Raw genomic sequence first — 25,269 nt, 5'->3', positions numbered from 1 at the left:
CTTAAATATTCATTGTTATGTAGATTCGCATGAATCAAACTTATTGTTTGCTAAACGCGACATACGCACACACACACACACACACATCCGCGATTGTTTATTATTATTTTACAATTGTAGACTTTCACAACACATAAAGCAGTTGAAAATTATTAAATATAAATGTTATTTAATAAATTTAATATGTTATTAAAAAATTCTAATGGTAAAAAGAGCGGCAAGGTTTTACAATATTACATTTAAAAAATCTATGTTTAATATGAATAAAATCTCTTTGATAGGTCATCCGTAAAAATATATTAAATAAAGTATTATATTTTTCTTTTCGTATTAACAAGTGACTTTTTTATTTAACATTTTTTTAAGTAACAAATTCGATTCACTTTAAATGGTCAGATTTTTGTTTAAAAAATCGGGATTTTAAAAATTATCTTTTAGTCTGAACGAGGCTAACAGCGAGCAGCACTAAACGTAGCTCGACAAAGTTCTATTGATACAGTCCTGCTCACATATGAATACGAACACATGGATAATAGAGCCACCTCATCAAAGACCTGAAGAAGTGATAAACACGTGCAGTAAAAGGAGAGGAAGTACGAACTGGTTGTAGATTTATCAAGTCGTGAATGAAGCACGAGAGTTCGTGGAGAACGTTACTCCGCAACATTTTTAATCGAAAGACCGGTTAAAATTCGCTCCAGACAGTGTGCTACTTATTTACCATTTCTTTTAGACGATCACTCCTAAAGAAATATTTAAGATGCTGCCGAGACGACGCGTCATTGATCTTCTGCAAGTGATTTCATCCCAGTCGTAAACTAGATATATGCGTAAGGCATATCTAAAAATCTTTATATAAAAAGAAGTAATATAATAGTGACGTCGTCAAATAAATCGCAAACTGTTTTAATGCACATTTAATTCTATCACAAATTAATAAATATGATAGAAATAAATTTATTTAAGAAAATAGATTATGTCTTTACTTATCTAAGAATAATATCTTACCAGCCATAAATATAATATTTAGAGAATGCTATTTTATATTGTTAAAGTAGTAAAAGTAATTTCTATCGGCTTTATAAAAATATATAAGAAACGTAAAAAATATGAGGGGAGGGGAGGATAACGATATCAGTGACGATATCTGTCCGACGAGTCTACGTGTGTCAATCCATTATAAAGTAGGTAGCGCATTAATTCGATAACGATTCTCAATGGACTTATTTTGGGATAGAATAATGTTAAAAATTTAATGACAAACGCGGAATATAAACTTTAAATTATTCTGAATTTTTAGATGCAGATGTCCAGCGCATGGAAATCCAAGAGCTACTATAGTGTACGGAATCACGGGAAAGCTCGGAGCACCGCAGCAAATGTCACAAGCGACAAGGAATATGTAAATCTCCTCAAACTATTTATAGTATTCTATAATCTTCAGCAGCATCCTATATTATATGTTAAAGTTACCCGGCGTATCTGTATCAAAAATAAAAATAGTATATTATGCAGTTGCACATCGACGGCGGTGCAAAAAGAGTTATCATCACCGCACCGTCGATCGATGCACCGATGCTCGTTTTCGGAGTCAATCACACTTGTTACAATCCCAAGAGAGACAGTGTCATTTCTGCAACGTCCTGCACCACGAACTGCGCAGCTCCAATCGTCAAAATCATGCACGACTTCGAGGTCCTCGAGGCGATGATCACCAGCATACACGCGGTAACAGCATCTCAAAATACCGTGGACGGTCCAGTAGAAAAGGTTCCTTAATTATGACTTGTTCTAAGAAATAAGTCCTCCTGCTGCTTTACGCTTTTTCTCTCTTTATTTATTTAATCCGATGAGCATGAGTGAAAAATAAAAGATTGATAAAAAAAATGCACGTCTTTTCCGGTCATTCAATTATAAATCTGTGGCGCAATATAGAATATATTTTTGTCCTATTTATATATATATATATAATTATTTATTCTTGCACAGCGGGTTAAAGAACCTAAATAATCGTTATAAAAGTTTCATGTGTGTGCTTTGCACGATTATATTTTGTTGCAGTTTCGACCTACGGCAATGTGGAGGGACGGTAGAAGCGCACTCCAGAATATCATTCCGACCGCGATCGGCGCGGCCAAGTCATTAACCAAAATTATTCCCATGAGTTGAAAGGCAAGATTTCAGCCATCGCGTTCAGGGTACCGATCCCCAACGTTTCATTGCGACATGACATTCAGGTAATTGGCGGTTGCTGATTTCACCAGACAACTGACCTATAAAATCCGGCATGCGTAACATATATTCTCGTTGCACTGATGTAAAAAAACGCACTCGGTTTCACCAGAGAGATAAGCGAAGCTTGTTGGAAGAGTGGGTCAATGCAGTAAATGGATTACATGATCTTTCAACGAATATAAGAAAGTTCAAAGCTAAAAATAGTATCGTATTGTGCTGTTATCATTTTTATTCAAATTCCAACAATAATATTCTTCCATCTTTACCAATCTACTACAAATCACCAATAGTTTAATTATTTCTTACAAATGTACAAATTGCATATTATTATACACATCATGGCAATCCCCGTTTAAGATTCGGTCAATTATTTCCCGAGAAATTGGAAAAATGTCGGAACCGGTTTTCAAAAAGATCGGCAACGAAAAATTATACATTTTAGGCAAAGTATACTTCATATACAATGCGTTGAAATTCGGTCCATTAACGAATAAATAGTTCGCGGACAGACAGACAGACAAACACTCGGGTTTTATATTATAGTATAATATAAAAATATTAGTATCTATTTCTTTAGATTTGATCTATAAAGCTAATGCTTTAGTCTCCGCAATTATCCCTATCTCTTTTTAAAGCATCTGCTATCATATCCTGACTGAGAGTCCACAATCGCGCAGCTAATGCAGGATCCAGCGCAGCATTCGTTGGTTGACAACGACAACAGTTGTTGAAGTAGCTACCTGTTACACCCTCCAACTCGGGTGCAGTAGCGCAGAATACTGTCGTGCTCGCTCCTTGTTGCTGCAATGCGTTTTATTCAATTCATTATCCTATCTGTTTTTCAAGATTATAATATAAACATAAATCAGAAGCGCGTAATACAACGCGCGTAATACAAAGAATGAAGCATTGAAAAATGCAACTCTGAATAAGCTTATATTAGACCTGAAAAATTTCGTTGATTTCTTATAAATATATCATTCGAGTATGAAATGTTAGAGTACGAAAGAAAAAGATGGACAAATTTATATCTTTTTGTGTTATTTTAAAGTTCATTCTTTGAAGTTCAAACCTATAGCACTTTGCATAAATTATGAGATTTACGTACGAATATAGAAAACGGGCTAAGAACCAGGCGCGGTAAATAATGCGCATAAGTTTTATTTTTATTTCTATTTTACATATCTTGACTGCGCGCCGACTAAATCTGTCAGACTTGAAACACAGCTCCGGTTGGAGTAGTAAAATCCCCCCCTCCCCCCTACACCTAATTAAATCGATTCAATTCAAGGTTGGAAGATATGTAAAAGTTAGCCCGTTTTCTATATTCGTACGGATTTCCATTGGAACCTATACTTCGAATTTATGAGATTTATATCATACACATACCAATGATTTCGTGAACGGCCGTACTAAAGCGAACAACAATCGGTATAGCCACCAATGACGCGATAGGGATGTAGACACCATGTTACCGGGATGACAAGCAAATACGCTTACGGAGGGCCATTGCCGCGCCAGTTCTTGCGCAAATAGAATATTACAGAGCTTCGATACGTTGTATGCGTTCATCGCCCAATATTTATATGCCGGTGGAGACAAAGTTAACTGATGAAGGTCTTCTACAGTCCGTATCAATGAAAATCTGTATAAAAAATGTATCTGGTTACAAAAATTCTCGATTTAATTAATATTACATTGGAGAATATATCGAGATACAACCTGTGCGATTCGCTGGAAACCACTACGATCCTAGGATTGTTGGTGTTCTGTATAGTCTGTTTCAACAGAAGCGTCAAATAAAACTGCGCCAGGTGATTGACTTGAAACGTCGTCTCGTAACCGTCCTCTGTAAGTTGATAAGGTATTCCAAACACGCCGGCATTTAATATAAGAATGTGCAGAGACCTGAAAGATTAGGAGAAATTTCATGTAGTAACAAAGTAATATCAAAATAATTTATAATTATGCGTTATAAACGTACTTGAATTTTAGCTTGAACTCCTCGACAGCTTCACGTACGCTGCTCAGTGATGACAAGTCCATTTTTAAAGCTACACAACTTGCAGTATCCTTCTCTTGTTGAATACGCCTTATAGCTTCATTAGCCTTTTCCACATCTCTACAAGCTAATATTACATCGCAGCCGTGTAAAGCTAATGATCTGGCTGTTTCATATCCTGTATACAGAAAGTGTTAATTAGTTAAAGGATAAGAATAATTGCTATATAACTATTCTCACTTACCGATGCCTGCATTAGCTCCTGTAACGAGAGCAACTTTGTTGCGCAGATCTCGGCCATGTAACACTGCCAGGGCAGTGCTACTTGCATCAAATCTTTGTCGCAATACTTGAGACATCTCTCTGTACTCGGTAGCGAATGCTAATCGTGGATCGGTGTAGGTTGTTGTACGATTTGAGTGATCAATGTATAGAACTTTACCGTCATCTGATATACATCTCTCCCATCCAGTTGGCAAATCTATTTAATTTTTAAAGATCTTGTGTTTTATTTCTATCTACTTATCTATTAACTTTTAAAACACTCTCAAATAAGTTAAGAAATATGATTTAATGACATGATACTCATATTGTTCTACTATTTTGTTTTAACGCTATCAATCTCATCTCATCTGATATAAAATGATGAATAATAGAGAAATCAGACATATACCTCCGTTGACGATCTTTTTGCGACCAGTTCTAGGATGTGTCCATTGCGTGCCCTTGGTATAGTGACTGCAACACGGTATCTCGTTAATTACGTTCTTATCCCGGCTGCACGATGCGCAAAACAACCTTTGATTTCCATCGAGAGATCAAAGGCCACTTCGCATGGAAGTGCACTCGTCATATAATTACTTTACATAATAGACGTTTCCATCCAATGTCGTCCTCTCCTCCCAACCAGGCGGCAGCTCGTCCTCGCTGTCGGAATCATTCAAAACAGCCACCATCCTTGGCTTGTTAAATACCTCCCGTCACCTGTCACCTGTCACTTTCAATTGCACTCTCTACAATACTCTACACCGTCTACACCTCATTCATTCTCATTCTTTCCAATCGATACCGCCCGACTGCAGGTGAATGGCGGATGTCGCGCGAGATAGTTTTTTAGGTTAGAAAGTTTATGGATGCTTCAATATCAGCGTGCACAGTTATTAAATACGAATTTATTTATATCGTAGAATTGGTTAACGACGAGTTACTGACACCGACATGGCTGGGAAGCAAGGAAAAGATCTGGCATTGTCTATGTTGAGAGTGCTACCTAGACTGTCGCTAGGAAACATAAAAAATAATCCTGGCTCGACGAAACAGCCTGTAAGATGTAGTCTTTATACAGGATAATTGTAACGCAAAAACGCAGAAGACACAATTTTTCAGCTTACGAAAGTTTAAATACACGAATTTATGCAATTAGAATGTTAATCCGGCGTGACACTGCGACGTCAGACTCAATTCATTTTCTATGATCTATTAATTATAATATTTAATAGTGTAACTATAATATTTATAATACAGTATTTATATGCCATTATATATCATATAGTTATATATTTATATTTTGCGTGCAACGAAATAAGAATTATTGAGTTACATTACAAGATACACTTACACGTACACTTTTAATATAACGCTAAGATATTACTTTATTTTAATCTCCTTGATTATTCTCATGTACAGAAACGCGGTAGAGGTCAACACGGCGGTAATAAGCATGGTTGTGGAAACAAGGGCGCCACCCAAAGACAAAATTATTTGCGTCTGGGTTACGAGACTGGCAATACCCCCTTTTATCTGAGATTCGGCAAGGAACCTTACTACAAAGGACATCAGTAAGTTTGATGGATTTATGAGAAACCATATATGTTGGATTCTCTTCTAAGAAAAGAAATCCTGTGCGTTTTCAGCTTGAGACGAGAATATCCACCGCTCTCTTTACAAATGCTGCAAATGTATATCGACACAAATCGGCTGGATATCAGTAGACCAATCGATCTCGTATCATTGATAAACACTGGTTTGTACAATATAAATGTGCACTATAAACATGCCGGAGTTCATTTAACAGATCAGGTAATGTCTCGTGATTTACAATATAGATTTTAATATATTGTGTATTCGGAGAATGTAATAAGGGAACTCTCTGTTTCAAGGGGGCACATTGCTTTAATGCCAAAATAAACATAGAGGTGCAGTGGGCCAGCGAGCCTGTGATCGCCGCGATTGAGAGAAATGGTGGTGTAATTACAACCGCCTACTATGACACGCACTGCCTTCATGCCATGGCCGATACAGAATTGTTCTTCAACAGAGGTAGTTTTAAGGATGTACCTTTCACTTCTGGAAAATAATCTAAGTGCCTTTTTGTTTTTTATACGTGACTCCTTTTCTATAATGTATAGGTGAACCAATACCGCGTAGGCTTCCGCCGCCGACGGATTGCTTAGAATATTATTCCAGCGCCGCTTCGAGAGGGTACCTGGCCGATCCCGAGAAGATCTCTCACGAACGATTGGTGCTGGCGCAAAAGTACGGCTACGAATTACCGAAGATCGAGGACGATCCCGATTACGAGATGTTGTGCGAGCGCAAGGATCCGCGGCAAATGTTTTACGGTCTGGAACCGGGCTGGCTGGTCAGTCTCAAGGATAGGGTCATACTGAAACCGAAGGCCGAGTATCTGAAGGAGTTCTACGCGAGTTGAGACGAGGCACGAAGATACATACAATTGCAATGTGAATAAATTAGATTTAATAAATGATACTTTATGCGAACGACAATCGTTTTGTTATTTAAAATTATGATATTGTGATATTATCAAATACCGTACATAATTAACCACTAGGTAGAATAAAGTAACGCATGTAGCGCACATCATAAGTTTTTTTTTTTTAATCTCACGGGATTAGATCTCGCGGCGTGTCTGCAATTTCAAACGCGCGCTTCGACAATCGCTGAGGTCGATTTACTCGGCGCCGGTCGAATCGGAATCGAAATGCGATACGCTCGACCTCGCGACGAGTCGCGACTCCACCACACCCGCGCCGCCGCTCGCGCGCTTGCAACTTGCAATCGATATCCTTGATCCTTGTGCCTGTCAAATGGATGATAATGGCAGCGACGATGGTTGATACGATGGTGCAGAGCAATGGCTTTCAGACAAAAAAGAAAGAGGACATCGAGAATAAGGACAACTTGTGGTACGTGCCGTAGCCCGCGCGACGTTAACCGTAATATATTGAGATCACGCCGCGAAACGGCCGTTTCGTTTTTTGAGAGAAAGAGAGCGAGCATGAGATGCGCTTCGCGTGACACATCTTTGCTGCGTGAGAAAAATTACGCGTTTGACTCGATCGTGCCTCACTCGACATTTATCGTATGCTTTGCAGGTCGTCTATCCTGGCGGAAGTGCAAAACAGCGGTAACAACAAGCTGCCGTCGAACAAAAACGTCCTCGTTCTAGGTAAAATACTCGGCACGGGTCCCCGATCGCTCGATGTAGCACGCATATTAAGTAGCTATTCCGCTGCTTGACGCGTGTGTCATCGGCAGGAAAAAGCGCTTTGTCGTCATATCTGTGCCACTCGCTCGTAGGAGACAAATCCGTCCTCTCGTCGCGATTATTTCATTTATTCGCGTGTGACATTTTGTCGAAGCGCGTAAGGTTATATCGACAAGATGCATTCTGCATGCTGTCTGCGTTCAGTTGTGCCCATACATTTAGAGCACGTTGTATAAAGGAACGTATCTGTCTCCTTCGACAAATTATTAACGGCAAATATAATACACAGCAATAATTTGGTAAATGTTACGTTTTCTCTTATAGTTGATTTTTGTAGAAATAGGATTACATATTTTTTCAGGTGACAATGAGAGCGGGAAAACTACGCTTATAGCTAAACTACAAGGTGTAGAGGACCCGAAGAAAGGTTCTGGGCTAGAATTTGCATATATCGACGTGAGAGATGATTACAGAGACGGTTAGCATGAAATTAAGATAATCGTTTAGATGATTGATAAGATAGATATTTGGATTATTGCTTAATTACAGCTTGAAATTGGACAAATAATGTGATATTTGATTTCTTTGCAGATCATACGAGACTGTCCGTATGGGTTCTAGATGGAGACCCGGGTCACGCAAATCTTCTGAGATATGCTCTGAACAAAGAGAGGTTTCCACATACGCTTGTTATGTTAGTCGCTGCCATGACCACGCCATGGGCCATTCTCGATCAGCTTCAATCGTGGGCGGCATTGTTAGGCGATCACATTGACAAATTACCTTTAGATAATGATACTAGGCAACGATGCAGGCAGCTTAGTAAGTAGGATAAAACGGATGTGATATGTAGTGCTATACCATTGCTTGTAAACGCCATTAATAATGTAAATATCGCTCGTCACTTTGATTACTTCTCGCTTTTTTTCATTTTTAATGATCAAAGTTAAGACTAATATTTGCAATGCGTGTTTTTGCCAGTAGAAAGTAAATGTCGAGCTTCTTGAGAAACATGACATTGTTATGTACATTTTATTTTGATAGATATTAAGAAGTGGCAAGACTATACAGAACCAGGAGATGAACTTGATCCTGGAAGTCCTTTGCGACGTACAAGTCGTAATCTGGATGATGACACCGCCGAAGGCTTACCCTTACCGGAAGGAGTACTTACAACCAATTTAGGCCTAGACGTCGTCGTAGTCATAACGAAAACTGATTATATGTCCACTCTTGAAAAGGAACAGGATTATAAGTGAGTATCGAGTGAAAAATTCAAGGTGGTAATGCAAATCATTTAACAAACATTAATCTCGCATCGGTTATTTCCTTTTTGTTCACAGAGACGAGCACTTCGACTTCATGCAACAATGGATCAGGCGGTTTTGCTTACAATACGGCGCGGGTCTCTTCTACACATCGGCAAAGGAAGACAAAAACTGTGATTTGCTTTATAAATATTTAACGCATAGAATTTACTCTTTACCGTTCAGAACACCGGCATTGGTCGTCGAAAAGGATGCAGTACTTATGTAAGAACATCTGATTGACGCGACAAAAAAAATTTTTTCTTTTCTTCATGCATGCATATGTTAAAATTATTTGCATTGCGCATTATTTTCAGACCTGCTGGTTGGGATAACATGAAGAAGATTAGTATTCTGCACGAGAATTTACAATCCATGAAGGCAAACGATTACTATCGCGATGTTATCGCACAGCCAGCAACGAATCGAAAAGTATGCTATCGTACCGCTTCGTATTACTGCTTTGCGCCCCTAATATATACAACTTTTCTGACATGATGCAAATGTACTAGCTGAATATTTTATCTGTTATTGATATAGTGCGTTGCGAGAGAAATGGAGGTTCAGGCGGAAGATGAGCAAGCTTTTCTTGCGCGGCAGCAAGCAGCTCTGTCGGGCTTGAAAGACCCTACTCGTTCTCCAACGACTCGGAATCAGGCAAGCCCTGGACCAGTTATACAGGTTATACCATTTACAAATGGAGCATGCTTTTCATGTTGCGTGACAAATCAAAGAACCACAGCATTGTCACTCATTTTCTCATTGCAACTATTAAATCGTGCGAGTGATTCATTAATCTCATCTTTTACATACGGAACTATGAAGTCTGTAACCCGACATACATTTGTGCCAGTTATTTCATTCATTATACATAATTGTCACGTAACTGTTTCGTTCATTTGTACAGATCCATTTATTTGATGTTAAGAGTAAATGTATTTCTGTTCTTCGTGAATTAAGAGCTTACGCGCCTTTTAGAAAACCTGCTTAATGTATCTAATGAATTCACTTCATAGAATGACAATGTAGTCGCAGTTCATTAACATAGTGACAAAAGTGTCTCATCATGTAAAGTCATTTATTCCATTTAACATACAGTAATTTAATCCTAAAGCCGATAAATCATGGCGATAAATCATGTACAAAAATTCCCGATAGTCCACTGTACATGTGTCGTTTAACACTCCACGTAATTTCAATTCCAGCCGTCATCTCGTGTGGTTATTGCAGTTAACATTTGAAAGCATGTTCTAATCTATGTGGTATGATCTGTCCATTACGAGTAGTAAAACTCCTTTTCTCAACAATGGACAGACACTAATGATTTTGCGAATAGGTCGCGTCACCGAACAAAAAACTGGATCCCAAGGGTAGCGGCGCGACACCGTCCGGGGAGGGTGTCTTAGCTAATTTCTTCAATTCTCTTCTCTACAAGAAGACTGGAGTGCAGCCTGGTTCACCGGGAGCGCCGGGTAGCGTAGGAACAAGTCCCATGAAACTTGGTATGTATAATAATAACCTCTACTTATAATAAAAATGTACTGAAAGAGACATTTCGTGCTTCAGATGCTACACCGGTGGACAAGGCAACGATGTGTAATGACGCAGCAGCGGAGTTAGATCGTCTTACTCGGACCAAGAAACTTTCACCACCCAACCTGAACTCGTCGTCTGAATGTTAAAAATAGCGCGCTTTTTCTTCGCGATCCATTGATACAATGAAGATGATAAATCGGAAGCTTCGTTGCCATTAGACAGAATTCCAACACAAATCTGAAATACCTTGTAGCCCACTCGTTATAATGGGAGCGATCGTAATATAATGGTAAGATGTGGATTGCGAAGAGGTAAAATTTAGCTCTAATCTAATCGATGATAATGTAACCTGATCACATCGCAAAAGAGAAAAATTAAAAAAAATATATACATATAATCTGTCTTGCAGTTTTGCGACAGCTTCGAATGTCGTAATCGACTAAATATCAATAACGAAGCAGAAAACAATTAGAAAGCTATTAAATTAATGTGTAATTAAAATATTTAATATAATAATATTACTGAGATATATATGCTTACGCACACATGTCTTAGCGCCTGGTCATAGTAAATTATTTAGCAACGCCCGTGTACGTGGAAACGGAAACGCGGTTTTTTTTATCGTTCTATATATTTACATACGAATGCACATCTTCTTTCTCTTTTTCATAAGCGAATACTCTTTATGTTTTATATACTCGATCGATTTTCTTTGCGAGATAGATCTCCATGTTGGCTCGTCACTGCATTCGGTCTAATTTTGACAACGTAAGTGCCGTTAGCGTTGTGAAAGTGTTGTGCGAATGCATGAGATAGTCTTTTATACGAATTGTTCATAAAATAAAATGGGAGAATCCTTTTAATGGAAGACGCAGTGCAGTCTTCAGATTTAGGGATAAATAATGGTACGAGACTGGAACAGATGTCCATATATCGCGCGTGTAAATTCTATATTTCCTTTGTGGATTTCTAGCTGAGTATGTTATCCGTAGACTCAAGAAAGCAGGTGAGCAGAGATATGTACATTCGATTATCAACATAAATGTGGCTCTATGTATATGAAATTCAAATCCTCGATGAAAATAAATAATTTTTCGTATATCTTGTTTCGTACACTTATTTTTAGTTCGAGCAATAATTAATTTATGATACAATTTAATTACAATTCTATTGAATGACATTTAATAAAGGAATTCGTACGGCGAATTTGTATATACAAAATTCCTTTATTTCATTATACTAGATAAAATACATCGAAGCAATCAATGATAATGCGATAATATAATCTTCCCTGTCCCCTGTATGGGGACACATTTGCGACATGATTATCGCAGCTCAGACTGTTGTCACAATTTTATTTATATTATTTATAATATCATATAATTCGCATTGTATATTGATGATTATATAGTGATATATATTGAAATAAACCTCGAGAAAGACAGTAATAAAATAAGTATTAGAAATACTGTCAAAATAGGAATGGCTTTCAAATATAAATCATTCTATTTTATATATTCATTACTTCATATTTTTCGTCTAAAATTACGTCTTATCGAGCGTCGTGATATATACCAATATAAATAATTTTTGAAATTCAGCTAATCATCAATTACTTGACTACAAACTGAGAATCAAATAACATAAAACTCACTCATTCACATTCGGCAATTATTTATAAGCAAAAGCGCTTACACGAAATATATACAAGAAATGCATCAAAACTGACATAAAAAAAGAAAAGAAGATATATGTCTTTATAGCTTCATAAGACATAGGTATACGATAGGATCAGTGACAAATCTACACTTTTTAGAGCTAAAGCTAATATTTCTGAAAAAAGATCCATTCTATAAATATAAAATTATAAATATATACATATATATACGTATCTCATATACATACATATATGTATATGTATCTCATATACATATATGTATATGTATATCTTATGTATCTTTCGTATATGTGTATATATGTACATATATTCATTACTGTCAAAATTGATATATAAACAATATTATTAATATAAATTTATATATTAAAAGTCATTTATCTTTGAAATATTAAAACTTCGAAAATATGATCAATATAAGTTTTATGTCAATTAATATAATTATTACGTTCAAATATATAATTAATATATCAATTATAAAGTTGAGAAAAGAAATTGAACATATAGCTTCGTTACTTTGCCGCTGTAGATGTAGATCCGTCACTGCATTGTTATCGAAAATATTTTTAACAATTTATGTAACATCACGTATATTAGCAGATTATAATAGCTACTCAACAACGATAAATCATCTTATTATATTTCTTCTTTTATTTGTATACTTTGAAAAATCAAACAATTAAAATGCAATATTTTTATACTTATTATTAATTTTGGCAATCTATGTGAGAATTATTCAAGATGAATATAAACTTATTATTTCTACTGATATTCGGAAGAACTTTTTAACGTCTACTGAGCAATTTCTGAATTTTTTATCAATGCAGAAAGACGACAGTAGATATTTATAAATGGTAAATAAAGGTTTTTGTAGGAAGCTTATTGAAAATATGTTACACCTACGTATCAATAGCCGTACGGCTACATATAAACGCAACTTCAACAGCATAATACATTATCTATCATGCAACGAGTTTCTCTTATTAGAGATGTGAATAATAAATAATAATTGTGCGTACTTATACTTATCGCGGGTCGTTTATCAATCAGTTTACATTTTTATCTATAAACCGCAGCTCGAGAGAAGAGAGACATTTAATATCTTCACTATTCTTCAATGTTACGCTATTGAATATCATGATTTTTTTTTAAAACAACGTTACTTTGCGATTCAACTTGGCATGATGCTGTCAGAAATAAACGGGACGCAAGAGGAAACATTTTCTCTCGCGAAGTGTCGTGGATCGTCGTGAATTATAATTCGTCCGTCATACAATCGTTCTCTCGGAAAAACTTAAGCGCGCAATGCGGCCGGTGACAGTCTTTTATTTTTAGTAGAGTAGAATGCGTTTGTCTACCGCTTTGCGACATATTGGACACTCCGACATCCGGTCGCCGCACATTTGGCAAGTACCATGTCCGCACAGGAAGATCATGTTTTTCAGACGGTCCAGACAAACCGGGCACATGGTCTGCAACAATAAGAGAATAGGACTTTCGCAAAATATTCTGCACGGTGTTCCGAATTCAGTAGCCCGTTATGAGCAAATCAGTTTATTCAAGCTTCGCTATTACACTCGAATGGTTTCCAGGAGTTTCCGATTTTTGTCACATATCTTTTATTTATAACATTAAATCTGTATCTTTTAGAAAGTTTAGATTTTCTTAAAATCCCGCTCGAAGTCGAATAAACAAAATTAATTTCTTCTAATCGAATTCTTCTAATTCATTTATGATCTAAGTTCTTGAATCTTTCTTGAAACTAATGAAGTAAAAACTAGGAAGAGCCACGGTTGAAGTTGTTGCGGTACTCGCGACAAGAAGGCTTGAAATACAGCCCGAGAAAACGTATTCCGGTTTTTCGAGAGCGAGAGGTAATTGTACGGAGCGCGGTGCGGACTTCTTTCTTCGACACAAATTAAATTATTCGTTTCATTAAAGCGGCGCATAACGAAGCGAGACGCGGAAGGGACACGTACCTGCTCCTTGATGTCCTGCAATTGCTGCTGTAGTTTTTGTATGTCGCTGTGGGAAGTATCTCGGCTGCCGTTGTTCATTAGGAGAGCTTCCCCAGCCCCAGTGTTGTTCGAGGGCGTCGGCTCTTCTTCGGGATCCGCCTTGACTTCGGATATTGTTCCTTCGAAACATAATAGTTATTAAAAAAAAAAGAAGAAAGAAAAAATAAAGAAGAAAAGTCTCGCCAATTCCCCGACAACGCAACGGTAGCATCGCTAAGCGATGCTTTTATTTACTTATCGCAATTCATATTTTTACTCGCAATATAATTAACGTTATATCAATAGCAAAATAAATATTTTAACTAGAGAAAACATCGGAATTAATATACAAAACGGTTATGCAATAGATTACATCAAAAAGTTTGCATTATGGGTTGTCAGTAAATATAGAAAAATTAGATATATTTTATAATTTTTGAAATACTTTTTACATTAATAATTCGAAGAGTATCAGAGATATAGATACGTGTGTTAGCTACTTTTGCGACCACGTTTTAACCCGGAAACGTGCGCCTAGTGATTTTTACACCAGCATCGAAAAAATAAAGCTCACGCCACAATTTTAATGTTTTCGTTTTTTAATAATTTTTTCGTCCCTCTTTACTTTTTTCAAAATATTTTAATTTAAGTAAATCTATTGCCTTCAAATACTAAGAAGTTATATAACAATAAAAAATATACAATATGTAATTAATAACAATAACTTTTAATTGAGATGTAATAATCACTCCAGGTGACTGTTCATGCAAAAAGAAAAAAGAAATCAGGCCGTTCGCGGCCTTCTTCCGCGATCTTCAATCCGATTCACCCTTCGATCCCGTTCATTATCTTAATTATTGGAAGGCAGAAAATGCACGCGTGAACCGTGCAGATACGGTTTTGAAAATAGTCCGTGTATATTCCAAGCGAGATTAGAGGTGAAGCTATCTAATCGTTATGTGGGAGCAGTTCAATATATTCCGTGCGATTAGATAGATGCGAGGAGAGGCTGCGCGAAGCGGGACGTTGGTACCTGAGGCGTTGCACCCCTTCACGTAGGTGACATCACCGCCGCCGCCGCAGCAGACCGAGAGCGGTACCATGTGCTGTATCTGGGCCCGGCATTGCACGCACTTCTTCATCAGGGCCGCACAGCTCTCGCAGGCGCACATGTGTCCGCACGGGCGGAACAGCACGCCCGCCTTGCGATCCGAACACACCACGCATTCTTCGATCTGGGAACAAACGACCATTATTGCGCCAAGGCAGGAGATGGGTAGAATGCGCGTTTAGAGTTTCGAGGATCTATTTTCAGGACAGAACGGGACTATTCGGTCAACAATCGTCGGTCTACGAAGTGACAGCGTGGCTGTATCGAGTCATATCGATGAAAGGAGTAACTTATTGCGCGACTAAAACTTCAGCGGCTTTACAGAAGATTAAATTAAAGCTACTGGAAATGTATTGCTGATGTATAAAGATAAAATTGATTTTTCTCTCACAGAGAAAAGTTCATTTTCTATAAACAAATTCATACAACCGTCGAAAAGGAGAAGAATTATTATTAAGGACATTATTAAAACACAATTGACAGAGAATTTATAAATCTAATATTAATATAAAAGTAGTTACTAAAAAAGCAAGTTTTAAAAGTAAAAATGGCATTATATAATACATTCTAATAATAGGAAAATACAATAATAGCGTCAATATTTTACCTTTACTCGAGAGAGAACATTTTCACGACAAATCAGACATTTCTTCACCCTCGGCGCACAGGCGTTACAACAAGCAACGTGCCCACAGGGACCGAACAGCATCTCTCGTTTGCCATCGGAGCATACGAGACACTCGTCGATCGCCGCCGATGGGACAGGGGGTTCGTCGATGTCGTGCCTGGAAAGGGTAGCTACACGTTACCGAATATTATTATCCTAAGAGATACGGCGATGTATGGTGTAATTGCACAGGGAATTAGACGTGGAGCACGTAACGAGGCAATCAATTGTACGAATTCGCGTTTCAATTCTTCGCGATCAAATCTTTTGTTCTCTCTTATTAAATCGTATTAAATAAATCAAAGTTTTTGCGAAAGATAAATTCCTACAAATTCCACTAACAGATTATTATGTTGAGTAAAATCTTGAAAAAAAAGGGTCTATACCTCGGTTATTATATTCAACATTTTTTAATAAATGGGGGCGTTCTTATAAAATACAGTTTGAAGTTAAGGGGCAAAGAGGCTCGAAAGAGCGCTCCTCTCCTCTCCCAAATAGGTACTAACGACTCCTTATCCTTGTGACAGGTGGTGAGAGTCTTGCAGAGATTCGGATCCGGGCAAAGGTCCAAAGGTGTCTGGCCCTTTTTGTTCTTGAGCTCCAGGTCGGCGCCGTGCGCCGCGAGGAAGCATGCGATGAAGGAGCTGCTCTTCTTGTCCTGGCCCTGAGTGCCCAGGCCCATCAGCAGCCGTCCTACGTCCTGCACGTCCTGCAGCTGCCGCAATTGCGACAGCGTGTGATGTCGTAGGGCCTCGTGCAGAGGCGTGTCTCCATCCTTATCGGCGACATTCAGATTCGCGCCTTCGCGAACCAACAGCTGCGATCGGATAAATTATCGTAAAATGAACTATCGATCCTCGTTCGGCGAAAGAACAACGACTCGAATTATCCATTACCAGATGTCGATTTAAAAAAATTTATTCTAGTGTTTATTATAAATTTGATTACCATTAAATACCACAATTTTTTTTACAAAAATGTTCCAAATTGAAAGCGTCGAAATTGGAGCGAACGGTTTTCGCAGGTATTCGCGAAAATATACAATAACAAATAAACAATAGCAAAAAATAGAAAATAATCCGTACCCGGACGATCTGCGTGTGTTGTCGCTCGACCGCCAAATGCAGAGCGGTTTGCAGATTCACGTTCTGCAGATCCAGATCAGCTTTTCCGGCGCGTGCCAATTGTTCCGCAACCTCCACGTGATTGTTAAGGGCAGCCAAATGAAGGGCAGTGTAACCGTCATCTTTCTTCTCGTCGACGATCCAGGGTCGCGGCAATTTCGACAGCAGCACCCGCATCGCACTGAAATTAAACGAGATGCGAGGCATTAAGACAAAAAGCCGCGATTGCATCCTCAAAGCGGAAAATCCATTTCCCGCCACACTCGCAATTTTAGTTCAAATTATCTTGTAACGAGTTGCCCTAATTAATTTCCACGTCTCTCTAGAAACGTTCTGAATAAAACATAAAGACGAACATGTTTTCTATTTTCTGCAACGTATTTTGTTCTATTTTATACGATTATTTCATTTGTATACAATGCATGTTCTATTATTATCCTCTTTTTCTTATAGACTGCTCAATTTTATTACCTTTATGATTATTTTCAACTAATTATATTTTAACATATTTTGATATCAATATATCAATATACACCACAAAAGAAATTTTTCGAGAATATATGATACAATGTATTTTCGTTTTTGCTTGCATCTTTACAATATTATCCCAAGTTTTCTTATTAGACGATACACTTCCGTGTATCTGGCGTATATTTCTAACTATTCGATATGGTAGAGATGGGACCCCATGGTAAGGTGGCGAAGAGAGACAGGGACAGCTGTTTCTTAGGGCATTCGTCGAGGGGACCTCTTCGAGGCGGTTGCCATTGCTGTGGTATGAGGGGGATAGACGTGTGTGTCTCATCACACATGTGATTCCTACATATGTTTCGAAATATCTCGCAAACGGCTCAGGAGGCCATCCCGCGTTCTCTTTCCCATCTTTTCAGAGAGATGCCTCGTCAGTTATGCGTCACGATAGTTTCGCGGAATCAGAAATCCGACTGCAGGAGTTTGCGGAAATTTTAGTAAATAGGCTCATAATATTTCTGTGTTGTTGTAGAGTACAAGTAACAGTTACTTAAAAAAATAAACAAAAAAAAAGATATTTTTTTTCATGACAAATTAAATTATGAAGAATGCTACGAGAAGAAAAATCAGCGAAGCATGATTTAATGGTCATTTGTGTCTAATAATCCTAATCACGTATTTATTTTATTCTTAGCGTTAAAGTAAAATGATCTGTCAAAAATTATTGTCTACATATATCGATTGTATTATAATGTGCTTGCGGGAGTCGTACGGGAGTAATAATATCCGCGTTAAATTCGTGATGCTGTTATAGATGTCGACCGTCGTTGTCTCGCTCCGTGGGAGACCATCAAACTTTTATGGCGCGTAAGCGGCGTCGTTTTTCATTAATGCGGTCTAAGGGATGCGCGTTTTGCATCCAAGTGCGATTGCGGCACCTCGACCCGCGGCGGCAGCAGCAGCAGCGACAGCGGCCGCGAGTCACAGCCGACTCTCCCTGTCATGAATATGCAAATGATCGCGAGTGTTACCGTTACCGCGTTAATAACCATAAATCGATTACTTTGCCAATTATGTCCGGGTACGTACTCGTGCCCGGCATCGACGACGCGCGCGCGATTTTATTGCGTCATTGACCGGTTCCCCCGTTGATTTTATTCCGCTCTCGTTGTACCGCGGCTCTTTTTTTTCCTACCCGCCTCAATTTTCACGGCTTGCTGAAATAATTACGAGCGAAACGATAGGAATAATGTGGCGATTAAGGTCGCCTGGTTCACTAGCGTTGCTTCTAAAGGAATTTTAAAAAAATATATGTATCTGTATCTTGAATAATAAATATCATTTCGATCACTTTTAGATGCAATAATTAGTCCACTCTCATAACGGGTAATTACATCTTAATGACTCTTAATCGATCTAAGACAATAAGATACATAAAATAATATGTATTTTAAAATCAAATGATATATATTGCGGTATGCACATATGTATAAACAATAAGTATACCAAGTTACAAAATATCGGCTAGGAAGATACAAAGATATAAATTTTGACTTTTGTGTTTTCCTGTTTAGTTCTAACACGTCGCCCGAGGGAATTTATTGTCCTCCATTCAAAATTCGCGTTGAGTTTTGCGTAGGATCTCGTACATGAATGAAAGGCGTCGCGACGTTGATTTAAGGACGCCGATAATTATCGCAATTACAACGGCAGCCTCACGCGATGTAATAAATAGAAATGAGCGAGCGCGAGCGAGCGACGCTCTGCTTATTGCGTTCTCCTGTCAGTCTCCGGGTTTTAATATCATCCTGTCGCATTTCGTGCGGCACTCAAAGACGAAACTCGTCGCAATCGTCGCGGGCCCGGACCCGCATAAATACTCCCGCCTCACTTTAGACGGCGTATATATCGCGCGACGCGCGATATTATTACCGCGATTAATTTCCCGTCGCTCGTCGACGAGGACTTTTGTCCGCCGTCGACGTCTCTATTCCTTTATTGGCATCAATGAACCGTCGTTAGGCACTCCCGACGTACTACTTAATACCGTTACGCTGACACACCAGTTCGCGGCTGATCATTACGACTTCAAATCACCGTTTATTGACGTATCGTGTCGGGATTAGAGACACCGACGTCATTCGGTAGCTCAGAGATTATAAACGAAGATGATCTCTGAGGGCGAAACATCGATTCGCACGGGATTTTCTTGATACAGGAAAAGAGAAGAGCTAAATCAAAACTTAACAATCTATAATCTATAATCTTCTTATAAAAATTTTAACTTTTCATTTTAATTTTTTTTCTTGGTTGAACTATATAAAAAGCTTCATTTAAGCAAGTTTTCCTCGTTTAACAATATAATTTAATTTCAAGATTATAGATTGTTGCGTATATACGAGTATATAAGATATATACGCTGCATTTGCACGTGCAGTAAAAAACGTGTGCGTTCTCTTTCTGCTATTGACCTCTTCGTAAATTTAATTTCGTAAACGCCTTATTTTAACAAAAGCTTAAAAATTCTCTGTTGGATTTTTTTTCAGCTTTATTTTTCAATATTTTCTATTTTGGCAAATCAGACGTGTATTAGCAGATTAATCTTGACAGGTTGGAGACAAATCAGGCGCAATTTTACGGTGTTTGAAGAGACTTGAAATAAAATCTCCGGATATAAAACTGTTGATCACGTTCACGAGCGAGACGCGAGTCGGACTCGCTTCGCGCGCGCGGTTCGCGCACGCATATATCGGGCATTTAGTGAGTCAGCGACGGCCGTGGCATCATCGCGGTCGGCAGAGTCTACCGAGAACCCGATGCCACGGCGGGCCCCAAACGACACACACGCGTGCCTCTGTTCCTCCCGAGCTGCATGGGAGAGCTGCGAATGTCCGATCCGACGAGAGGCTCGCGCCGTCTCCCGTGTTCCGATCCGCGACGTGCAGTGAGTCAGTGAGAGATCACGCGGTGACACGCTAAATATAATTGACACGAGCGTGTGCAAAATGACAATGAGAGCACGAGCGGTTGACCCGAGGGGGGAAGGGAGAGACAGAGAAAGACCGGACGCTTCTTCGTTGTCGTCATCGTCGGATCGCTGACGATCGATACCGCGTAATTCCTCGTCGTGCCGATCGCGGAATGGAAGCTCGTCGTCGGGATGAGCTAAAGGCGCGCGAGATCGCACGCGGAATCATTCCGTCCGCACGCAACGCTTCGCTAAATATAGCGCGGACTCGCGATTATTTCAGTATTCGTTGCCTGCCGCCACCGTCGTCGTTGCCGTCGCGAATTCTCGCAGCTGCGATTCCTCCGTCCGTCCGTCGCGAGTGATATCGAGAGGATTTTGAGGCCGAATGCAGAAAGCGAGAGAGAGAGAAAGAGATATAGAGAGGATGATCTCGAGAGCGGCCACGCAGTGAGTCGAGCGAGCCGCGGCGGGAAATAATTCCGCTTATCATTGTCGAAACGCGGGATTGTTTCGTGTCCGACTCAGGAAGGAAGGGAAGGGGAATTATCAGCGGATTAATAGCCTACGAAAACGCAATGTCATTGGTCAAGTACGTTCTAGCGATAGATATGTATAATTAGAAAGGAAATCGAGCATTAGGAAGTAGACTAGAATATAATGAAAGTATAATGTGCGAAACGCAGAATGAAATATAAAAGGAGAATGAAGCAAGTTTCATTGCATAAGCTGTCTCTTTTATCCTTTTTCGTCTCAAATTTATTTCCAGAAGATGTGCACGTGCCTTTTATTTGACAGAACATGCATATTATCAGACATGCGTTTATTGCTTATATTTCAATTAATCGCCAATTAGAAGAATGTCGATCTTTTCAAGTTTCTCGATAAATAAGAAATTACTCTCTTGTTTTGTTCTTTAGTCCTTTTATTGAGCTCCATTTGCCTTCCAATTAATTGCTTCTTGTACCTTGTTATCTTACTATGTGTTCGTAACATTATATTTTATTCCTTACAACTTATCGTGATTTTCCATTAGCTTTTCCATAAATAAATTATTATTCACGACCATACTTCAGAAATAAAATATCTAAATATTCCTTCCTGATTTGAAGATATAAAAAAAACAACATTATTGAAATACGACAATCATTGTACTATATATCAGAAGTGCGATTCTTTCAACCGATTGCACCTCCGATCGCAATAGGATAATGGCTCACTCGCGTTCATTTAGCGCTAAGATAAAATCGGAAGCTGCGATCTTTCTCGGCGAGAGTCTTCCCGTGGCATTTCACCGACGGATTACTGAGAAACCACGAGGGCCTCCAGTCCCTAAAACATTTATCCGCCGCAGCCTCGCGGAATTCCGGCGGAATTCCATTTATCTTCCCTTTCGTTTGCCCGCCCCGACGACGCGACGGCGGCACTCCTCAGCTGATGGCTCCGAAGTATTCGGATTTTCTTTCAGTCATTCGCGCGACATCCGATTCGATCAAAAACTTTGCGCAATAAACTAGAGCTCCGATTTTCGCGCCGCGCGCCTTTCCCGTCCGTCGATCGTGCGTGAGATAAATTAGTTTCTAATATTCGACGACAGCAGATTCTTTTCTCTCTCTTCGTCAAAGAAAAAGACAATATAAAATAAACAATGAAAATTTGCACTCTATACTTTTTCTGAATTCGTTTTCTCATCCTCTGCAACAAATACTTCCGCAAAACGAATTCAAATGCAAGTACACAATGCTTGATTCATTTCATTTCATTTCGATTAGAACGTCACGTTTGATTATATAATCTCGTGCGGGCCTTTATATGTTAATGGAACTCTAATTCGAGGTCCAATTGCAAAGACGCGTAATAATGAAAGACTGCGAAGAGAATCACGAATTCTAAGAGTAAATATCTCAAGAAATTCCACAGACGCTCTAATCATCGCGTGATTATATAAGCTTTCGTACAGCCTCTGTATCGGGTCTCTGAGTTTAAATTCGGCGAATTCAGCCGATTCGGTGAATCAGGAAGGAACGCACGGCCAGTTCGAATCGGCGATGTCCGTTCGTGGGTGACGGGACGATATCGTGTGGAGGGGGAGGGGGAGAGAGGATGGACGCGCTCTAATATGCAGAAACCATGAGAAACGTTGGTCGCTACCGTGACGCAATTTCCGGGCACCTCCATCGGAGTTGGCGCACCCAGCGAAAGAGCCGGTGCCCCCGATACTGTCGGCCCCCTCCTCCTCCTCCTCCTCTTCTTAATACTTCGACCCGTCACGTTCTCGCTTTTTTTTTTCATTTTTTTCGCTTTATTTCTCCTTTTATGTGGCGGGATTAAAACCAAAGGGAACTCACGGGAGAAAAATCGAAATCTCCTGCGCGCGGGAGTTTTCTTCCACGCCGCGCCGTCGTCTCGCGAAACTTCATCGGCAAAGTGTCCGACGAAAATTGGAATTTGCCGTGAGTACCGAATACCGGAAGTTAGATCCGGATTAAGCGAGGAACTTCTCAAAGTGCTTCCGCGTCCTTCTAATTTCGTTTCTCCCTTACTGGAGCGCTTTTCCTCCGTATTTTTCCCCCGGCCTCGTTGCCGAAGCTGCCACTTCGTGACGTTGTTCTTTCGACGGGCATTTCCGATTCTTTCGCGCGAGGTGTCCCGAATAGAGCATTCCCGTAAATACTAACAAACCAAGTAAAGTCTCCGCGAAAAGTTAGAGAAACGAATGTCAGAATTTACGCGTTTTTCTCACGTGTTTATATCTCGCATCAATGCAATTTCTAGCCTAGTTTCTTTCTTTATTACTTTATACACAACATTTCGCAGTGCCATTATTACTTTAATGTGCAATGTTACATTTTTTGTAACAAAAGGATTTGACAAAATATACAACAGCTGTATAAATTAAACTGTAAATTTAACTTAATATTTTTTCTTATTTTTTGCATGCTAATTGAAAACTATTTCTTTTCTACTGAAAGAAAGATATTATGTTTGAAAGTCATTATCTAAATGAAAGTCGTTTGCCAAATTTGTATATGTGAATTGGCTTATCTTGGAAGGGCTAAGGGTTATTAACGAAATCTCGCAGCCGCCGCCGTGATGAAAATTGAAATTCTCCGAGGATAGTACCTATGAAAGGATTAGTCGGCGGACCCCGCGGGGGTTGAAACGGGGGGGGGGGACTTCGAGCACCGAGAAGGCAGGTAATCGAACCAAAACTAAATCACAACTACCAACTAATTCTATCCGTAAAGTTTGGACGTCGCGGGGTTGGAACGTTCCGGGTTGGTGCCAGAATGGACGGCGTTGCGATCGAAGAACAAAAATGCTAGCGAGAGGGAAAAAAAGAAAGGTGTCGCGATATAAGAAATGAAAACGATAAAGATTGAATCTCGCGATTGCAGTGGTGAAACAAATGTCTTTTATACAACATATCTTTCGTAGTAAAACAATTTCTAATAGCAATTAATAACAAATTAATTAATCAATCAATAACTATTAATGATAAATTTATTTGAATTGTAATATAATGCTAATTGCTAGCCACTATACATATAATAACAATACATTAATTTTTATTAATTCTGGAAATATCTGACAGAATTATTATTATTTATGCAACGATATAAATAATAGAATTAGAGATATATTAATAATAGAATTATTAAATTAAACTTATTTTAAAGTGTATTATTTCCTTGGGCGCGCTTTTGCCATAAGAAATTACATACGGAGTGTAAATGTAACGATGTGTAAACTAACTTATACAAATATATTATGCAGTGAGTAGATCGCGGTTCGTGTACTAAAACGAGAAACCTTGAATTAAGTATAAAGATGAACTGAAAGATAGAGTATTGACGTAAGAAAGAGCAGAACAATAATCGCATACACAAAGCGCAATGCTAAAAAAAATTTCATGACAAAAGAGAACTTACGTGGAAGAAAAAAAAGAAAAAAAACTCACAAAAAAAAGAACGAAAAGAAAAGGAAGAAAATACTTCGATCGCGTTCGGTAAAGTCGTGTAATTTATGCGTTCAATACCTAGCCGAGAAAAGAAAAGGAAGGGGGAGAGAGGGGTAAGGGAGAAAGAGAGAAAGAGAGCGATAGCGGTTGAGAAAGCACCAAGGTCTTCCTGAAAAAAATATATTAATTCTGAGTTCCTTTAAAAGTTATTGCAAAAGGCGCGGGGGCGGACGGGGCAGGTGGAACTTTTCCGCGGCGATGGAAATGACTTTGGCATAAAATATGACGGCGATGGCACCGCCAGACGAGTCGCAGGTGCACCACGGGGTAGGTCACCCGTGATAGCTGCACTCGTCGGCTATTTTAATTCGGGCTGGGAGGGAAGGGCGGCGAGCTCATTCCCCATGCCCATGCACGGATGGCTCTAGAGGACTTCCACGGGGATGCCTGTCGAAGCGGAAAATTAAATTCCCAAATATATAAATTTTATTACGATCGAACGATTGACGGGACCAAAGCTGGGAACCAACGCTAAACATCTCGAAATCGTAATTTAATGAGTGCAATTAGAAGATTTTTTTTAATCTTTTGATTCTATAGTCTTTCATTAGCGCTTTTTAAGTTACAGCATTATCGTATTTATCTTTAACATTTTCTAAATAATTAATACTTTTACAGTAATTTGATAATTACTCTCTTTGCTAATT

The 25,269-nt window shown here is 38.9% G+C and overlaps 5 protein-coding genes across 7 annotated transcripts in view; 3 read left to right on the top strand and 2 right to left on the bottom strand.

Moving 5' to 3' along the window:
* The first annotated feature begins 595 nt into the window (after positions 1-595).
* Positions 596-2,192, top strand: LOC139825235 (glyceraldehyde-3-phosphate dehydrogenase 1-like). Its single transcript, XM_071797800.1, has 4 exons — positions 596-1,184; positions 1,301-1,402; positions 1,516-1,770; positions 2,062-2,192. The coding sequence occupies exons 1-4, from the start codon at positions 1,110-1,112 to the stop codon at positions 2,167-2,169; spliced, it is 540 nt and encodes a 179-aa protein (XP_071653901.1). The 5' UTR covers positions 596-1,109; the 3' UTR covers positions 2,170-2,192.
* Positions 2,193-2,444: 252 nt separating this feature from the next.
* Wwox (WW domain-containing oxidoreductase) lies at positions 2,445-5,242 on the bottom strand. 2 transcript variants are annotated; one of them, XM_071797798.1, is made up of 7 exons: positions 5,104-5,242; positions 4,911-4,975; positions 4,482-4,718; positions 4,220-4,415; positions 3,958-4,143; positions 3,625-3,880; positions 2,445-3,036 (listed from the first exon to the last, which is right to left on the bottom strand). In XM_071797798.1, exons 1-7 carry the CDS (start codon positions 5,175-5,177, stop codon positions 2,836-2,838), a joined length of 1,215 nt encoding a protein of 404 aa, XP_071653899.1. In that variant the 5' UTR covers positions 5,178-5,242; the 3' UTR covers positions 2,445-2,835. The 2 variants fall into 2 exon arrangements, with proteins under 2 accessions (XP_071653899.1, XP_071653898.1); XM_071797797.1 differs by having other exon boundaries at positions 5,099-5,241.
* Positions 5,243-5,424: 182 nt separating this feature from the next.
* Mrpl15 (mitochondrial ribosomal protein L15) lies at positions 5,425-7,017 on the top strand. Its single transcript, XM_071797799.1, has 5 exons — positions 5,425-5,560; positions 5,924-6,075; positions 6,151-6,316; positions 6,397-6,556; positions 6,646-7,017. Exons 1-5 carry the CDS (start codon positions 5,456-5,458, stop codon positions 6,945-6,947), a joined length of 885 nt encoding a protein of 294 aa, XP_071653900.1. The 5' UTR covers positions 5,425-5,455; the 3' UTR covers positions 6,948-7,017.
* A 261-nt stretch (positions 7,018-7,278) lies between these two features.
* On the top strand, positions 7,279-11,689 carry Dlic (dynein light intermediate chain). 2 transcript variants are annotated; one of them, XM_071797795.1, is made up of 10 exons: positions 7,279-7,443; positions 7,633-7,706; positions 8,107-8,223; positions 8,337-8,567; positions 8,790-9,000; positions 9,089-9,277; positions 9,370-9,484; positions 9,593-9,709; positions 10,389-10,554; positions 10,619-11,689. In XM_071797795.1, exons 1-10 carry the CDS (start codon positions 7,349-7,351, stop codon positions 10,732-10,734), a joined length of 1,431 nt encoding a protein of 476 aa, XP_071653896.1. In that variant the 5' UTR covers positions 7,279-7,348; the 3' UTR covers positions 10,735-11,689. The 2 variants fall into 2 exon arrangements, with proteins under 2 accessions (XP_071653896.1, XP_071653895.1); XM_071797794.1 differs by having other exon boundaries at positions 9,593-9,733.
* Positions 11,690-11,794: 105 nt separating this feature from the next.
* Positions 11,795-25,269, bottom strand: part of Mib1 (mind bomb 1) — a 355,896-nt gene continuing 342,421 nt past the window's right edge. The window contains exons 10-15 of the mRNA XM_071797793.1: positions 17,124-17,343; positions 16,545-16,855; positions 15,979-16,156; positions 15,294-15,495; positions 14,243-14,400; positions 11,795-13,735 (exon numbers count right to left, since the gene is read on the bottom strand). Coding sequence (XP_071653894.1) covers positions 13,595-13,735; positions 14,243-14,400; positions 15,294-15,495; positions 15,979-16,156; positions 16,545-16,855; positions 17,124-17,343 — 1,210 coding nt within the window. The 3' untranslated portion in view covers positions 11,795-13,594. The remainder of the gene's footprint in view (positions 13,736-14,242; positions 14,401-15,293; positions 15,496-15,978; positions 16,157-16,544; positions 16,856-17,123; positions 17,344-25,269) is intronic.

This window comes from Temnothorax longispinosus, chromosome 2 (assembly GCF_030848805.1).
Source record: "Temnothorax longispinosus isolate EJ_2023e chromosome 2, Tlon_JGU_v1, whole genome shotgun sequence".
NCBI lineage: Eukaryota > Metazoa > Arthropoda > Insecta > Hymenoptera > Formicidae > Temnothorax > Temnothorax longispinosus.
This window is presented reverse-complemented; position numbering and strand designations above follow the sequence as displayed.

Excerpts from the sequence above, each read along its gene's own strand:
- LOC139825235 (XM_071797800.1), top strand. The coding sequence starts at position 1,110 with ATGAGGGGAGGGGAGGATAACGATATCAGTGACGATATCTGTCCGACG. Across the intron at positions 1,185-1,300 it reads GTGTGTCAATCCATTATAAA|ATGCAGATGTCCAGCGCATG; the intron begins GTAGGTAGCGCA and ends CTGAATTTTTAG. Across the intron at positions 1,771-2,061 it reads TGGACGGTCCAGTAGAAAAG|TTTCGACCTACGGCAATGTG; the intron begins GTTCCTTAATTA and ends ATTTTGTTGCAG.
- Wwox (XM_071797797.1), bottom strand. The coding sequence starts at position 5,193 with ATGGTGGCTGTTTTGAATGATTCCGACAGCGAGGACGAGCTGCCGCCT. Across the intron at positions 4,416-4,481 it reads AGGAGCTAATGCAGGCATCG|GATATGAAACAGCCAGATCA; the intron begins GTAAGTGAGAAT and ends TTCTGTATACAG. Across the intron at positions 4,144-4,219 it reads GAGTTCAAGCTAAAATTCAA|GTCTCTGCACATTCTTATAT; the intron begins GTACGTTTATAA and ends CTAATCTTTCAG.
- Mrpl15 (XM_071797799.1), top strand. The coding sequence starts at position 5,456 with ATGGCTGGGAAGCAAGGAAAAGATCTGGCATTGTCTATGTTGAGAGTG. Across the intron at positions 6,317-6,396 it reads GAGTTCATTTAACAGATCAG|GGGGCACATTGCTTTAATGC; the intron begins GTAATGTCTCGT and ends CTCTGTTTCAAG. Across the intron at positions 6,557-6,645 it reads AGAATTGTTCTTCAACAGAG|GTGAACCAATACCGCGTAGG; the intron begins GTAGTTTTAAGG and ends TATAATGTATAG.
- Dlic (XM_071797794.1), top strand. The coding sequence starts at position 7,349 with ATGATAATGGCAGCGACGATGGTTGATACGATGGTGCAGAGCAATGGC. Across the intron at positions 7,444-7,632 it reads GAGAATAAGGACAACTTGTG|GTCGTCTATCCTGGCGGAAG; the intron begins GTACGTGCCGTA and ends TATGCTTTGCAG. Across the intron at positions 9,734-10,388 it reads GCCCTGGACCAGTTATACAG|GTCGCGTCACCGAACAAAAA; the intron begins GTTATACCATTT and ends TTTTGCGAATAG.